The 16,463-nt window shown below is 48.0% G+C and overlaps 1 protein-coding gene across 1 annotated transcript in view; it reads left to right on the top strand.

Annotated features, from left to right (window-relative positions):
- The window catches only part of Sh3bp5 (SH3 domain binding protein 5), a 68,756-nt gene extending 54,528 nt beyond the window's left edge, over positions 1–14,228 (top strand). The window contains exons 3-8 of the mRNA XM_015494531.2: positions 405–569; positions 7,939–8,069; positions 8,920–8,962; positions 9,628–9,847; positions 12,010–12,270; positions 12,754–14,228. Of these exons, the coding sequence (XP_015350017.2) occupies positions 405–569; positions 7,939–8,069; positions 8,920–8,962; positions 9,628–9,847; positions 12,010–12,270; positions 12,754–12,971 (1,038 nt within the window). The 3' untranslated portion in view covers positions 12,972–14,228. The remainder of the gene's footprint in view (positions 1–404; positions 570–7,938; positions 8,070–8,919; positions 8,963–9,627; positions 9,848–12,009; positions 12,271–12,753) is intronic.
- The last annotated feature ends 2,235 nt before the right edge of the window (positions 14,229–16,463 follow it).

Raw genomic sequence — 16,463 nt, 5'->3', positions numbered from 1 at the left:
TTGCCTGGCTGGTGCTGTTCCTGCCCCATCACTGGTGTCAGTGTGGATTGAGTGGGGGACCAACTGGTGGTGACAGAACTGGGTCAGAGCCTACACTGCTGGCAACCTGGTCACAGCCCTGCTTCCAGCCAGCTTTGGGGAAGCCTGTGTACGCACAGCCATGACTCCCCATGCACAGAATGCAGCCAGGGGATGCTATCTGGTTCTGACATGTCATCAGTTGAGTCTTGGGTCTGGGCAGGGAAGGTGTCAGTGAGGCCTGGAGGTGCCAACCTGTGCCCCCAGCTGAGCAGCAGAGCTGGAGGGGTGTGTCTTGGGCCTGGGCAGCTCAGCATTTGGAGGGTATGGACCCTGGGGCCCTGTCGTGATTGCCTGAGGCTTCACGAGGGTTCTTTCTTGCACAGGCTCAGCTGGAGGCGCAGAAAGCCACACAGGACTTCCAGAGGGCCACCGAGGTGCTCCGTGCTGCCAAAGAGACCATCTCCCTGGCCGAGCAGCGGCTGCTGGAGGATGACAAGCGGCAGTTCGACTCCGCCTGGCAAGAGATGCTGAATCACGCCACCCAGAGGGTAGGACTCATAGCCTCCTGTGTGTGTGTGTGTGTGTGTGTGTGTGTCTGGTCTGGGTCTATGCTTATGTGTGTGCAGTGGTTTCCCCCAAGCATAGTTAACAGACTCCCAGTTTTGCCTAAAAACATTCTAAAAGCCACAGGTTAACTTCTCCTTGTGGTCTCTTGGCTGGGCCTGGCCCTAAGTCGTACTCTGGGATGACAGTCACCCAGTGACAGTGGGGCTGCCCTTTCTCCCTATTGTTTAAGGTTTGTCTGAATTAGATCATCCCTGAAGGTCTTGACAGTGGACTTGGGCTTCCCACAGGAGCCATGTCATTTTCCAGGGCTGTCTGGGTTTTGAATGCCAGATGGAGTCTCTTGATGAATAGTCTCTGCTAGGCACAGTGGTATTGTGTCTGTGATCCCAGCCACCTGGGAGGCTGAGGCAGGAAGATTGCAAGTTTGAGGCCAGCCTGGGCACCTTAGACCCTATCTTAAAAAAAAAGAAAAAGAAAAAAAGTGTCTGTGTAATCCCAGCGGCTTAGAAGTCTGAGGCAGGAGGATTGCGAGTTCAAATCCAGCCTCAACAAAAGTAAGGCACTCAGCAACTCGGTGAGATCCTGTCTCTGAATAAAATACAGAATAGGGCTGGGGATGTGGCTCAGTGGCTGAGTGCCTCTGAGTGTAATCCCTGGTTACCCCCCCCCACACACACACAAAGTGTGAAGCCATGCTGGGTGTTCATTTAGGGTGTGCATATGCTGGTGGTGGAAAGTGGGGAGTCATGGTGGGTAAGATCAGAATGAAGTAGGCGCTTGGGCCTGGCTTTCCAGGTTGAAGCTGGGACTCAGGGAGCCTGCATAGAGTAGGAAGTGGACAGTGGATGACCTTTTTCTAGTATTAGACTCACTGGGATTTAGGCCGTTATCTGTTGTCTCTTTAGCAGATCCCAAGACCTCTTTGGTCACCCTGCTCAGAATCAGAAGTGGTACTGTCTTGATTTATTTGGGCTGCTACCATAGAATGCCACAAACTGGGTGGCTTATAAATATCAGACGTGTATTTCTCATGATTCTGGAGACAGGGAAGTCCAAGATGAAAGTTCCGGAGGATGCATCTGGCAGGGATCTGTTTCGTGGTTCATTAGAGGGCTGTCTTTTTGCTGTCTCCTCACTCCATGGAGGGGCAAACTAGCTCTTAGGCCCCTTTTTATAAGGGTCCTAATCCCACCGTCATGACCTTATCACCTCCAAAGGCCTGGCTCCTAATACCGTCGCTCGGGGGATTGGGTTATAACATGAATTTGGGGGGATGCAAACTTTCAGATCATAACAAGCAGGGACAGTTGCTTGGCTTGGTGACACTTGCTAACTCTGCGGAGCTTACCAGGGGTCTTACAGTATGTTCTGGATACCACTCTTCTCTTCCAGGCCTGGCTCCTGAGCTGCTCCTGGGATGTCCTGGCCTGTGTTCTTGGCATCCCTTGGCAGTAGCCTCAGTCTGTTGTGCACACTCTGTCCCATTCTATGTTGAACACAAGAGCCAGAAAAAGAACGTAGAAGCGAGGCCAGAGGGTTGCTACAGGGTAGACAAGTGCTTGAGTGTCACTTCAATGGCTGCAGCCACTCCCACCAGACCTTGCTGATGAGGCTGAAGTGACATGCGGAGGAGTGGGGGTTGGAACTCTGGTCTGGTGTCTCCCTGAGAGCTGCCTGCGGGACTGGAATAGAAAAGTCAGGAGTCCGTGCCAACGGCGTCTCCCTTTTCAACATCACCTGCCACAGCTGCTCAAGTCCTGGGGTATCTAATAATTTAAAGATGGCCTTGAGCGTCCTTAAATAGAAAGCCTGACACACAAATCACTTGAAGACTCAAATCTGCGTTGACTTTATGCCACCTCCCGTGGAAGCCTGAGGCACTCTGGCCTTGCCTGGCTTCTGTGGCCTTGAGTCTCCTGCCCCCTAGTGGTCATGATGCTCATAGAGCTAAACATAGGCGGGAATTGTTTCCCTGCATCAACTCATGAAAAAAAACACAAAGGGGAGGTTGGTGGTCTAGGGAAATCACAAGACAAAGCCTGCTAAGGTGTAAAAGGACAAAACACTAAAGGAAATTCGAACTTAGCTGCAGGTTCACCTTCCTTTTTAGTACCCCGGACGCCCAGCTGAAGATCCACGCCAGCCCTTAAGAAATTATTTCAGAAATCATTGACTCTGTTCCTTAAAAAAGAACAAAATAGATGGCCGTGGTGCAGCCTGTAATCCCAGCAACTCAGGAGGCTGAGGCAGGAGGATGGCGAGTTCAAAGCCAGCCTCCACAACAGCGAGGTGCTAAAGAAACTCAGTGAGATCCTCTTTCTAAATAAAATCAAGGCTCCAGAAAGTATCTGCCACTTTGTCTTGCTTCTGGATACACCAGGAAGCTGGTTCTTCCTATCGCCTGTTCTTCCTCATCTCCACACACACCTCACCTAAGGTCATCCGCATGTCCCCTCTCATTCCCCTTAGATTTGCTATGGTGACATTCCATGCCCAGCCGTGGAGCCACAATTGAAGCCAGCATCCTGGGGCATGTGAGGAGCCCAGGTGCTCTCTATCAGGCCACAGGTCACACCACAGACAGGGCCACAGGAACAGCGAGGAGTTTCAGTCAGACCCACGGAGGCTGCTGTTGAGCAACCTCCCTTGGGGCACAGGGCTCTGAATCCCTCTGCTCTCCAGAGAGAGGTTTGGGCAACAGTCCCTGCTACCCCTGGATGCTCTGGCCTTGAGACAGCCTTCATGGGAAAGTGATGGCTTTTTATCCTCTGAGTCGGGAGACCCCGGCCACCTGTGAGGGAAGGATTGCCTTTTCTGATGTCTGCTGAAGGAGCCAGACGGAGAAGAGGGCAGTGTGACTTGGAAATGGAGAGGGAGTCACGGCTTATGAGCTGGCAGCAGGCAGCTGCTAGAGAAGACGGGACATGGCCAGCCTCTGCTCCCTGGTCCGCAGTGAACATGAGGCCCGGGATGGCAGACAAGCTGCTGAGGACAGCTGCCCTGCTATGAATGGCCCCGAACCATAAGTCTCTCACGTGGCATGGAGAGCCACCTCTGGGGTCCTCTTGGAACAGGGATGCAAGAAGAAACATGCTCAGAAGATGCTGAATGAGGTTCCGAGTAGACCTGAGGGGGGAGGAACCTCAGGTTGGGAACAGTTTAGAAGGCCATGTTGGGAGGCTGAGTGCCATGCTGCGGGTGAGTTCAGGTTGTTCTCTGGTGGGACCCAGCAAGGAGGCTGTGCCTCGCCAGGCTGGCACACCTGTTTGGTGCCCGTCGGCAGGAAAGCACAGCTGTCTGGAATCTTCTGTGGGCTTACCATGAGCAGGGTCTGCTGTTGAGCAGTAGCTCCATGGTCCCTGGACCTTTAGGCCCCAGCTGCTCTGGTGCTTCGGGGAGTGCAGCAGGCCGACTCTGTCCTGACGGCCCGGGAAGAGAGGCAGAGGTCTGTGGTTCCCACAGCACCCTCGTACTGGCAGACCTTCTGCAGGGCCCTCTGTGCTTGCCTGCTTGGGCCTGGGTGCAGTGCCAGCTTCAGCTGCCTGGGTCTGCTGGGAGACAGTGGGCACCAGTGGGCGGTCCACTCTTGAGCATGTGGGGTAGGTCTGAGGGGCAGGAGCGCGTCTCTGCAGGTTTGCGGAACCTCAGGATGGCCTGACTTCTTAGTCCTGAAGGCTACAGTGGACACTCTGAAGCTCACAGAGCCTGTGGATGGATGGTCCCCAGGACAGAGCCCACTCTGGTGAGAAAGTTCTGAACCATCTGGAGGGAAGTGAAGACCTTCTTCACGTTGGACAGTTGTCTCCTTCCACTAAGTTCACCTGGAGCCTTCCAGCTCAGGGAAATGAGGCAGAAAGCTGAGCTTTGTGCCCTGTTTTCCTTTGTGTCCCCCGTGTGATCATCCTATGGAAATGGCAGATAGGCCTCAGGGACCTGTGAGTAGAAGCCAGGAAAAACTGGCCTATGTCAGAAGTGTGTCTTCCTCCTCCTCATCCATCACCTCAGATTCCACGCCTGTTCCAAGGCCCCCTGGATCCCCCACTGCCTTGAACGATGGTCACTGCTGCTAGGAGTGTCCACACCAACAAGGCTGTCAGCCCAGAGTTTAGTCGACTGTGTCCTGCGCAGTGCCTTTGTATGCAGTAGGTGTTCAGTCACCACATGCAGCTCTGACTCAATGATGGCGGTAAAATGAAAGCAGACCTTGCAGATGGGAGGAGAATTCTTGGAGGCCAGATCACAATACCTGGTTCATGCAGGCTTTGAGGGGGAAAAGGCTGCTCTGGGACCGAGGTTCAAGCACTGGTCTGATTGCTCAGGCTGGTCCCAGCTACCTTGAGGGATTCATTATGGCTTTCCTCTGTGGCTCTGCCTCTGTCCCCTGCTGCTTCAACCTTGCAGGCACAGCCCCTGTCCCTGGGCTCCCTCTTCCTCCCTTACCCTCCCTTCCCTTCCATCACCACACACCTCAGGCCAGATTCTAGGCTGCAGATGGAGGAGCTCCTTGGTTACCTAGGAGATGTACCAGGTGACAAGCTTGGTGGCCCCCTCTCCCCTTTAAGGCGGGAAGCTGTGTGTTTTCTTTGAAGAGCTGGGGATTGTGGGTATGTGTGGGGAGGGGGGATTCAGACAGGACAGGGTAGAGGTGGCCTGTTAAGGATGAAGTAGGATGTATTTGTACCCTTCAGTCTTTACTGGCAGTGTCGCCAAGTGCATGTTTAATTTTAGAAAGGCTTTGCTTCTGTTTGCAGCCTGGGGACTGAGGGAGACGGAGGGTCTGTGTGCTGGTGAGCACCTGGCATCTTGCAGGGGACTCTTTCTGTTCAGTAGCCTGAATTACAGCTTTTGGAATTCAGTCTGTTGAATACGCATTCAGACCACTCCTCACAGGTGAGCCCTGCCTGCAGATCCTTTTGGAAAGAAACAAATCTCCCAATATTTTGTCTTTGTTGATAAGCTTGGGGTTTTGGGTATTCATAAAGGTTACTCCAGTCAATCCTTACAGTTCAAGATTTAAGGCAAAGCTGAAACATTCCTGAGGTTCCCGCAAATGTCAAGCACAATATTTTTAGTGTCTTTTGTTTCCTTGTGAAATAGTGGATGTTAGAATGAGCTAAGTGGTTCTCTTAACCCTTTGATCTTGGTTGAGAAGTCACTTTAGTCACCCCCCTGCCCACTTAGCTCATTTCCCTTCTCTGACTTGGTGGGTTTTTTTTTCCAGGGAAGGGGGCTACCAGGGATCCCAGGGTGCTTAATCACTGATCCATATCCCCAGCCTTTTCTAATATTTTATTTAGAGACAGGGTATCACTGAGTTGCTTAGGGCCTCGCTAAGTTGCTGAGGCTGGATTTGAACTTGTGATCCTCCTGCCTCAGCCTCCAGAGCCGCTGGGATTATAGGCTTGTGCCCCCACACCCAGCACTTCGTGACTATTTTAAAAATTATCTCAAGCCTTTGTTAAAAGATACATGTTTTTAATGTGAAAGTGTAAATTGATACAAATAAAAATGGTGTCCTGGCAAAGACTTTAACTGATGGAGGAAACTGATACATAAGATGTTATAACAATTCTTGAAGTTTTTAAAGAGAATGGAAGAAAAAACACTCATAGAAAATCAGGAATGTTGAAGTAGACTTACAGTCAGATACAAAATTGGTCATTACTTAGAGGGCAACTGATAATCAATTACGTCTTCACTAGGATATAGTTCAGCTTCATTTCTCTAGATGAGAATCATCTATATTACTGTCAGTGTTCAACAACTCACAAGATTGTAAAGTAGCTCCAAGACAAAGTCAAATATAACTGAGGAGGGTCCCTAAAATAGAACGTCAGTGATTTTTTTTTTTTTTTGAAAAAATTTTTATTCTTTTTAGACATATAGGAATTGAATTTAAAAAATCACTGATATATCGAAGGCATTCACAATTTTCCCTAGAACCTTTAAACATCATTATTGTAAGTAATTGAATAAATTGTAATTATTGAATAAATGAGCCACCACCGGGGGCTGACTGCAGCTGTTGCCTGGAGGAAAGGGTATAACCCTTCTGTGAGCTTCTCTTTGAATCTCAAGTTACAGGCAGGGTGGACCCTCTAAAAACTGTCCTGCTAGGGTCCAAGTAGGTGGGCCAATGACCAAGCGTCCTTTGAGCTTCTCTCTGATGCTCCTTAGGTAAATATAGAATGACCCTTTAAGCCAGGTGTGGTACACGCTTGTAATCCCAGCAACTCCAGAGACTGAGACAGGAGGATGGCAAGTTTGAAGCCAGCCTCAGCAATTTAGCAAGGCCCTAAGGAATTTAGCGAGACCCTGTCTGAAAAAAAGGGCTGGGGATGTGGCTCAGTGGTAAAGTGCCCCTGGGTTCAATCCCCAGTACCAAAAATCCCTTTAGCTTAACTGTGCTCCTGCAGAGGAGAGGGAAGAAATGACCAGCTGTGCTGTGGGCGGGCCTGCCCTGGGCTGCCTTCCTCTTCCCTGAGGGCAGACATTGTCCTGATGGAATGTGAAGAAAGAATGATTGAGCCCGTCTTTGAATTGCCTTGATTTTTGTCCCTCAAGGACCCCTAAAAAAAAAAAAAAAAAAATTATCAACAGGCTTAACAAAATATTCCCTCTAGAATTTCCCACCAGAACTTGGACTTATCTCCTGAGAGGATTTTTTTTTAACAAACTTCAAGATCTGATATGAATGACATGGTTGTCATTTTCATTACTTAATGTAAAATTTGACCTTTCTGGATCCTCGATTTTTTTCCTGTGCTCAGCCAATGAATTCAGGATATTTGGGGAAAGACAGACAGACACACACACACACACACAATACTGGGGTGGAGCCCAGGGGCTCTCTTTTTTTGAGACAGGCGTCACTAAGTCGCCCAGGCCAGCTTCAAACTTGTGATCCTCTTCCTCAGCCTCCCAAATTGCTGGGATTACAGGCATGGACCCAGCTTCCTGATGCCTCTTAAGTTCCCACTCACGCTATTTGGCCATTTATCTGCCCTTCAGGTCCTGCCCCAAGAGGGTAGTAAGAAGAGCTCAAGATGGCTCCTTACAGCCAGGAGGCCTGAGCAGAGGAAATTGGTTGAGTCTGAATATTCCAAAATTTTCTCTAATTTTAATTTTTCCTTTTTCTTTCCCATAAACTTGGCCATTTAATCTTACCTGGCAAGGCTCTTTCAAAATAGACCCATGGGAAAGAAAATCCCGTTTAATTGGAAAGTTGGTTCAATCTGAGAGTCTGACTACTAATTTCCTCCAAGAACCTTCTCACAAGATGATATAAGTGATACCCTGGCCAGGAGCTGTTCTGGGCTTGACTGAGCTGACCTCTGCTGTTGTTGGAAGGTTATGGAGGCGGAGCAGACCAAGACGAGGAGCGAGCTGGTGCACAAGGAGACTGCAGCCAGGTATAATGCCGCCATAGGCCGCATGCGACAGCTGGAGAAGAAACTCAAGAGGGCCATCAACAAGTCCAAGTGAGTCTGGGTGCAGCCTTCACCAGGCTGCAGGGTTGACATCTTCCACATCCTCTCACCAGAGCCCCCTGTCCAGGCCTCCTGGTCCTCAGTGTTCTCTGTGACCCTCCAGAGGCAGGGGATGCTGAGGGGTGGGCTGCTCTAGGCATGACTTGGGAGATGCAAGAGATTTTCCATACTCACCCAAGGCATCCTACAATCCCTTGTCCTCTGCATGCTAGCAGTGGGGGGCATGGGAGCTTCATGGGTCAGCTCTAGTGTTGACGTCACAGCTCCTAAAGAGCCATGGTCTTCTGGCAGGCTCTGAATCCAAGGGACTGGGAGAAAGCTGACATTTCTTGTCCTTTCTCTTGCTTGTGACCTGGCTGATTCTGCCAACTGCCTAACTCTAGCTCTGGCCACCGTCCTGAAGGATCAACTAGAGCCCCCAGATTGTGGTGGCCCCACCAAGCCCAGTGAGGGCTGTTCTCGCCCAGCAGAGGGGGTGGTTTAAGCAGCCTCATGTGTCCTTCATCCTTGGAAAGCAGATCCACGGCAGCATTGCTGCCGGGTACCGCTGTGTGGCCTTGAACAGCCCCCCATCACCACCAAAAGGAGAGTAAACCAAGTGCAGGGTCCCCAGTGTCCAGAAATGAGCCTCCTATCATCAAGCCCTGGGTGAGGCCCACCAGCTCTGTCAGGTGTCTGTCACTCGGGCCCTGAGGCTGGGAATGTCACCTTCATCTCTTGGCCTTGTCAGAGTTCACTAAATCCTGTCCCGCTGCAACTAATGTCTCCGATGCACCTCGTGAAGTTTGTCGTGGTCATTGTGTCTTATTACTCTTACAATTTTCCTTCCCGTCTTCCGCAGACCTTATTTTGAACTCAAGGGAAAGTACTACGTGCAGCTTGAGGTATGTATTGCCTTGGGATTTGTCCCTTTTGGGTTTTTTCTGCACTCAAAACGCCACTTTGATGTGGTAGCGGGCTTTCAAGTGACCCATTTGCTGTTTCAAGGGGAGCGTAGAGAGAGATCCTTGACTGAGTTTTTAGATCTGAAAATGGTCCTGATGGGTCTCCCATGGCGTCTGAAGCTAACTCTGCCATTTAGTGACTGTACTATGTTTTACACTTGCTCCTAAGATGGGTACCACCTGGCAACTTGCTGGTTCCCAGGCCTCACCCTCCACCTGCTGGATCAGAACCTCTGGGCGTGTGGCCAGAGATCTGAGTCTTCAGCAGCCTTCCAGGGAATTCTGATACAAGTTTGAGAACCAATGTACTAGGGACCAGATGGCTAGACTGTGGGACTTCCATGAGTTCCTTCCCTGACGGGCTGTAATCCACCAGCGAGAGTTTCCGGATATCATAGCTTATCACCTGGATGGGAGCACAGAGGGGTTGGTGGCTGAGTTTTCTATCTGGTGAGTGGGTGGCTGTGAGGAGTAATCGGGCTCTGAGTCACATCTTGGGAAATTCTTTGAAGTGCAGAAAATGTTCTTGAACCTGCACTTCAACAAGTGTCTTGGGGCCAGCGCGGGCAGCGCTCACTGACTGAATCTCCCGTCTTCCTGACCAGCAACTGAAGAAGACAGTGGATGACCTGCAGGCCAAATTGACCCTGGCAAAGGGCGAGTACAAGACAGCCCTGAAGAACCTGGAGAGGATCTCAGACGAGATCCACGAGCGGCGGCGTTCCAGTGCCATGGGCCCTCGGGGCTGCGGCGTGGGGGCAGAGGGCAGCAGCACGTCTGTGGAGGACCTGGTGGGTGGCCAGCCTGAGCCAGATGCTGTTTCAGGTGAGCTGGGCAATAAGGCCATGTGGCTTATGCGATCCACTTCCAGGGCTGTCTTGTCCCAGGATCCCCGCCCTTTATGCCCATGCCAGAGGATGTCAGAGTATGCAGCCCTGCAGGCTCTTTCTGGTGGCTTCCTAGGTTTGGTGGACTACTGTGTTTGGTGAAATGCTAAATGTGCTCAAAGAAGTTTGGAAAATGTTACACCTTCATCCCACTCTGACATACTTTAGAACATTCAAGGTTCTGAGAAGTCCTGCAGGGAAGAGTTGTCTAAGAATAGGGACTCTGGGCTGGGCACAGTGGTGCATGCCTGTAATCCCAGTGGCTCAGGAGGCTGAGGCAAGAGGATCGTGAGTTCAAAACAATTCAGTGAGACCGTGATTCTAAATTAAATTACAAAATACGGCTGGGGGTGTGGCTCAGTGGTCAAGTGCCCCGAAGTTCAATCCCCAGGGCCCCCCACCCCCCAAAAAGAATAGGGACTTTGGAATCACATTTGATCCACATCCTGGCCTTCACAATGTAGTCAAGAGGTGAACTGATATTTGTTTTTTGCCTGTAAAATGGAGGGTATGATAGCATCTATTACTTTTTGTGATGTAGGTTGGTGGTCAAGAGTATATGAAATAATGCTTGGCACCCGGTAAGCGCTCAGCAGGCACTCACTGATGTCTGACCATGGAGACCTTTTTTCTGATAGAGGTGTGATTTGGCTTCTGTTATGTTGAACAGGAAAACCTCGCCAACACCCGTCTTTAAGCACTTCATTTTTTTTTCCTTTTCTTTGGAATAATCCCTGTTGGCTCTTTGCCCTTCATCAGGAATTCTTTAATTCCATCAATAAAAAGCTTAAATGTCAGATCCAAGGTAAAGGAAACTATAATTTGAAATTTAAGCAATGACTGCAAGTTACTTTAGTATATATCAGCTCATAAACCCTGTAGGGAGGGGATCATGAAGCTCAGAGATGTTAAATAATTTGACAAAGCCACACAGCAAGAAATGGAGTTAGAATATGAATTGAGGTCTGAGCCCATTTCCTGTGCCCAACATTACAGCACTTATCATTTGTAACAGTCCTGTACAGATGCTACAAGGCTATTTTTAAAGATGAAGGATGAGGAGTTGGAAAGACAAAAGAAGTGGAGCTGTGTGCAGGCTGAAAGGAACATTAGTTAAAGCTGAAAGGCTCTGAAACCCAGGGAAAAAAACATGAACTGGGCCTTGGTTATTCTGGTCCACAAACTAAGGTACAGAACACTGTAAGAGTTTTGTTCTTTGCGGCAAATAGTGATCTAGGTGGATTTTGTTTTGTTTTTCAATTTTCGGTAGTGGAGACTGAGCCCAAAGTGCTCTGCCACTGAGCTACATCCCTGGTCCTTCTGAGACAGGGTCTCACTAAGTCGCTGAGGCTGGCATCAAACCTGTGTTCCTCCTCCTCAGCCTCCTGAATCACTGGGATTTTAGGTGTATGCCACTGCACCCAGTCTGTCCGGTCTTAAGTGTGTCTTTTACAAGATCAGAAGTTACCTGGAAGGAAACGAAGTCCCCACAGATATTCCATGTCGGGCAGCTTTTGCTTTTTTGGCCTTATGAGAAAGTTCTCAAGTCTTTTTTTTTTTTTTTCTTTTAGTTGTAGATGGACACAATACCTTTATTTTATTTATTTATGTTGTGCCGAAGATCGAACTCGGTGCTCTATGCATGTGAGGCAAGCGCTCTACCACTGAGCCACAGCCCCAACCCTCTTCAGTCTTCTTGGAAAGACTGGCTCTGTTTGGGATCCATTCCAGTGGGCTAGCACCTCTTCCTGTTTCTGTTTTGGTGGTAACTGAGGTGGAGAAAAGGTCCTGATCTGTGGCTGAATTCATCTTCCTCCCTCTGCAGAGTCTGGTAACCCTGATTTCTAGGGCAGGGGTTGAGGTTACTCTAGGGACACTGACAATCCATAGGATCCAGCTGCTTTGCTTCGTGCTGCTTTGGTCGCTGCAAAGAGACAGGCTTGGGGTCACACTCGCCTGTTAGGCACCTCATGGGCAGATTCTGCAGTCCCTGTGCTGTATGTCACTGTCAGCAGCAAGCACTTCTGCGAGTGTTGAAGGAACTCAGTTACTACCACCTATCAGATTCCATGTGACTGGTGTTCTCTCTCTTATCCCCAGTGGCCTCGGAGGCCTTTGAAGATGACAACTGTAGCAACTTTGTGTCTGAAGATGACTCAGAAACCCAGTCTGTGTCCAGCTTTAGTTCAGGACCAACGAGCCCATCTGAGATATCTGACCAGTTCCCTGCAGTCACAAGGCCTGGCAGTCTGGATCTGCCCAGCCCAGTGTCCCTGTCAGAATTTGGGCTGATGTTCCCAGTGCTGGGTCCTCGAAGTGAATGCAGCGGGGCCTCCTCCCCCGAATGTGAGGGAGAACGAGGTGAGTCACAGCCTTCTCGTCCCATCCTAGATGACCTGCTGCCTGGCCTGTGTACTGCTACAGACTTCTGCCAGCTCTCGGGGCTCCCAGCACTGCCCTCCTGGGTCTATGAATATCCTGTTGGCCTTGATCACTGGGATTGTTTCCAAGGGCTGTTCTGGGGGGTTTCTGGATCTTCCTCACTGGCCTTAATAAAGTAGTACCTATGTCCTCTCTCTCTCCTCAGAACAGTCCCCTTGGCAAGCACCTGCTAGAGGGGTTTGTTTCCTAGATACAAAATGAAAATGACAAATTAATCGCTAATGAAAGGGATGTATAAAACATTGAGGAGTAAAAGCTGTTAGCGATCATGTGCTAGGGAACCTGATATGCACTGTGGGCCATGTGGGAATTCTAGAGGGCTGAGTTAGCTGATTGGCTCGTGACCGAGGAACGTGGAATTTTCTGTCAATACCCACTTGGTAACTTTTGTAATCTCTACAGGAGACAGGGCAGAAGGGGCAGAGAATAAAACCAGTGACAAAGCCAACAACAATCAAGGTCTCAGCAACCGCAGTGGTGGTGGTAGCAGGGGCAAGAGCCAAAGCAACACCTCCCTGGAGGGCCAGGCCTTGGAGACCCGGATGAAGCAGCTTTCCCTCCAGTGCTCAAAGGGAAGAGATGGGATTATTGCTGACCTAAAAATGGTGCAGATTGGCTGACGCATCCAGGGCTATGGCCCATGTGCAAATCAATATTCATACATGAAACTGGAGAACGTTGTGCCAATAATCATTTAATATATGCCAAATCTTAAGCATCTACTCTAAACTGCACTAACGAAGTTTCAGTGACCTTGAGGGCTGAAGAATTTCCGTCTGGTAAGAGCTCTTGGGCTTGTTTTACAGAGCAGGGTTGTTACAGGTGGACTATGACCAGGGTTACAGCCTTTGCAGAGCAGTCCCTGTATCAGTGCTGAGGACGCAATAATTAGTTCCTGTGAAAGAAAACGAGCCAGGAAGAGGGCTGGAAGCTTAGCCAAACTAGGGGCCCCAGTGTGCATCTCTTTCCCTTCTGACCCTCAGTTTGTTTGGGGAAACTGAGATGTTCTCTCCCATTATATCCCAGAGCATCTAAATATTTTTTTAAAAAACCCCACACAACAAAAACTCAAATACTCAGAGCACACCTTTTTGACCTAGTGAAGGCTTAAAATGAAATGCAAGAACACAATTCATTTTTATTACCTCTGGTGTTCAGAGGTGACTTTAAAAAAAAAAAAAGCATGTATGCTGGGACATTCATCAAAACCATTTCTAGGAAGGCTACCATGAACTGCACTTTTCTAGGGGGGGAGGGGGAAGGTGAATGTCAGTGTGGGGAAGGGGGGATGAGGGTAGCAGGGACAGGTGATAGAGGGGATTTGTGGCTTTGGGGAGAAGGTTCTATAGCATAACCTTATCCTGCCAGCCAAGGGGATTTATTCTAAGAGAAGTGCATGTGAAGAATGGTTGCCATTGTTATATCTAGATTGACAAGGTGTTAATTTCTCTGTAGATTGTAACTTTAAAAATAAATTATTTAAGGTCATGCTGCACTAGTATTCCTTAGAGGAAACTGTCCTTAAAGCTAGAAAAGGGAGTAGGCATGTGTTGGCTAAGGCTGTTTAATAGACGCAATGGAGTCTGCTATGCTAATAGTATAAGTGTTAAGACTGCTCTTCTTTGTTTTCATGATTATGCATATTTAGAGCACTATATTTTATTTGTCCTGTTTCAAGAAAATTTAGCATTTCTGAAAGAAAGCTCTCCCCATTTCAAGTTGTCTGTTAACTGTCAGAACTGTATACTTTAGTCATTTGTATATCTTCATACTGTAGTGGTTTCTCCTTTTTTATTGACTGATACAGTATCCTGATTACAAGGTTATTTTGTACTTGTCTTAAAACCTTTGAGTGTAATAAAAACTGCTTAAGAAAACTTTTCTTTTTTTTTCTGTGTATGTGTGAGAGAGACATCAAATCCCAGCAGTGGCTGCCTCTTGCAGTAGGAAGAGCATGGAATGCAGTGGTCGTTGGTCGTCTTTCTCATCGTCAATTGAGGTCATGAATTATAATTAAGGCCAAAGTTTGAATTAAAATCCCACTCCTGCTGATGCACAGCAGTGAGGAAACATGCTGGTGGTGGTGCCAAGGAGAGGCTCTCAGCTATTGTCTTGTTCCCAGAGACGGTTTAACTGGCCTGTGGTGCACTTGGTGTTGCACTTTCAAAAGCTCTCCAAGTGGTTGTAAAGTACTTTTCTGATTGGGGAAAGGATCAGTGCCAATGTTATGCTGGGCTGTTAATCTGCCTACTTTCGATGTGTGCTTTTCAACTTAAAGGCATGCAGTGGGAAAAGTGCAGGGTAACACAGTAATCATGAGGGTGTTAAGGTACTTTACCTACTTCATTTCAAAGTTCATCCAAGTCCTTTTTACTATATTTGTGGGTTTTCTAGTTTCCGTTTCCAGTACTGGGGATAGAACCCAGGGCACTCTTATCCTGCCAGTCCTTTTTTGAGAGAGTCTCAGCGAGTTGCTGAGGATAGCTTCAAACTGAGGATCCTCCTGCCTCCATCTCCTGAGTTGATTACAGGCATGCACGATTGTGTACTAAGCCATGTACTTGAGTTATGATGATCCTATCTTCCCAGTCCTTTCTCTCATAATCTCCTTGCACCATGGATTCTAATAGAGATACGGAGACTTTCTTGAGTTACTGTTAGCAGAACCCATTTCCTGCAATTGAGGCACTGCTCATTTCTATCCCCCTTTCTAAAGGAAAGGGGGGGAAAAAAAAACCATTTGGAAAAGCTGCCAAAACAGGGATGACTTAAAAGTTCCTACAATGTTTCTGGGAGGCAAGTTGTATAGTCTAATGTTCTGAATCTAATGGGTGGTGAATTTCTGGCTCTGTTACCCAGAGTGCTGTACCATATGTGTGTATTTCTCTAAGTACTTCTTGCAGAGAATGAAAATTGGATGGAATCTTCTATTCTTTCCCTTGTCTTTAAGACAAAGCCTAGAAAACCAAGGTACAGTGCTGTATCCCTTACTGGGGTGGCGGGACTTAATGTCTGTTCCCCTTTCCCACTTGTCTCCTGCACCAGGAAGGGGATGCAGACCACCCTTTGACCTTTCACGTTATCACCCTCATGTTGTTTTCACATTTCCAGGTTAAAGTAACCTGACCCCACTTCATGTAGCTCCTGCCTTTTAACTTTCTCTTTGCAATATCTGACCTTTAGTTAGAATTCCCTGTACGACTTAACTTTCCCCACGATCCTTGTCGCCTTGTTGAGTCTTTGCATTTATCACTTCTAAAAACACAGTTCCCCTAAATTGGTTCTTAGCCATATTGAATTCACATTTAACTTCTGATTTTTTTAAGTGGAGCACACGCCAATTCCAGATCTGAATTTTTCTGGACAAATTTACTTTAAAAAGTATCTTTGATTCCGAGCATCTGTACACATACTGAAATTAGAAACCTGAGTCATCTTCCACCTCCCTTTAGCAATTCCTGACTAGTTCTTCCTGTTTCAAATCTGTCCCACTGTTGTGATTTAGGGATCATACCCAGGCCCTTCAATTCTATCTCCAACTCATTCAAGGCAGTTGCCTTCCTACAACTAGGTCTGTGTCCATCTGCTTTAATTACAGCCTGCTGCCCAGATGAAAAGGGGCAGAGGTGCTGAGCTGGGACTCTGGATAGACAGCTTGTGAACCTGGGGCAAGATCTTTAAGCTCGGGGTGGTGGCTCAGTAGTAGAGGGCTTGCCTAGCATGTGTGAGGCACTGGTTCGATTCTCAGCACCAAATATACAAAATAAATGTCCATCGGCAATTAAGTATATATAGTTAAGCATAAGAGCTTAAAGATTTTTTTTTTAATTTCCTCATTTGTAGAAGGAAATAATAGTGCCTATACTTCAGCTACTGGGAAGATTATAAAAATGTAGCCAGCAGTTAATCTGCCTCTTGAGGCTTTACCTTCATGGTTCAAGTTAAAATAACTCAAGATTTTTTTTACAATGATCCTGGCAGAATTACTTTTTCCTTCGTACCACAGAGCTCTATTTAGAGCTCTGTTATGGAATTCAACATTGTAATATATTAAACTGTTCACACTGTAGATCTCTACAGATTTGAAGGTAGGGATTAGGTCTTATATATGC

The sequence above is a fragment of the Marmota marmota genome, unplaced genomic scaffold (genome assembly GCF_001458135.2).
Source record: "Marmota marmota marmota unplaced genomic scaffold, marMar, whole genome shotgun sequence".
In the NCBI taxonomy this organism is placed as follows: domain Eukaryota; kingdom Metazoa; phylum Chordata; class Mammalia; order Rodentia; family Sciuridae; genus Marmota; species Marmota marmota.
Note: the sequence above shows the minus strand (reverse complement) of the source record. Positions and strands in the feature narration are given on the sequence as shown.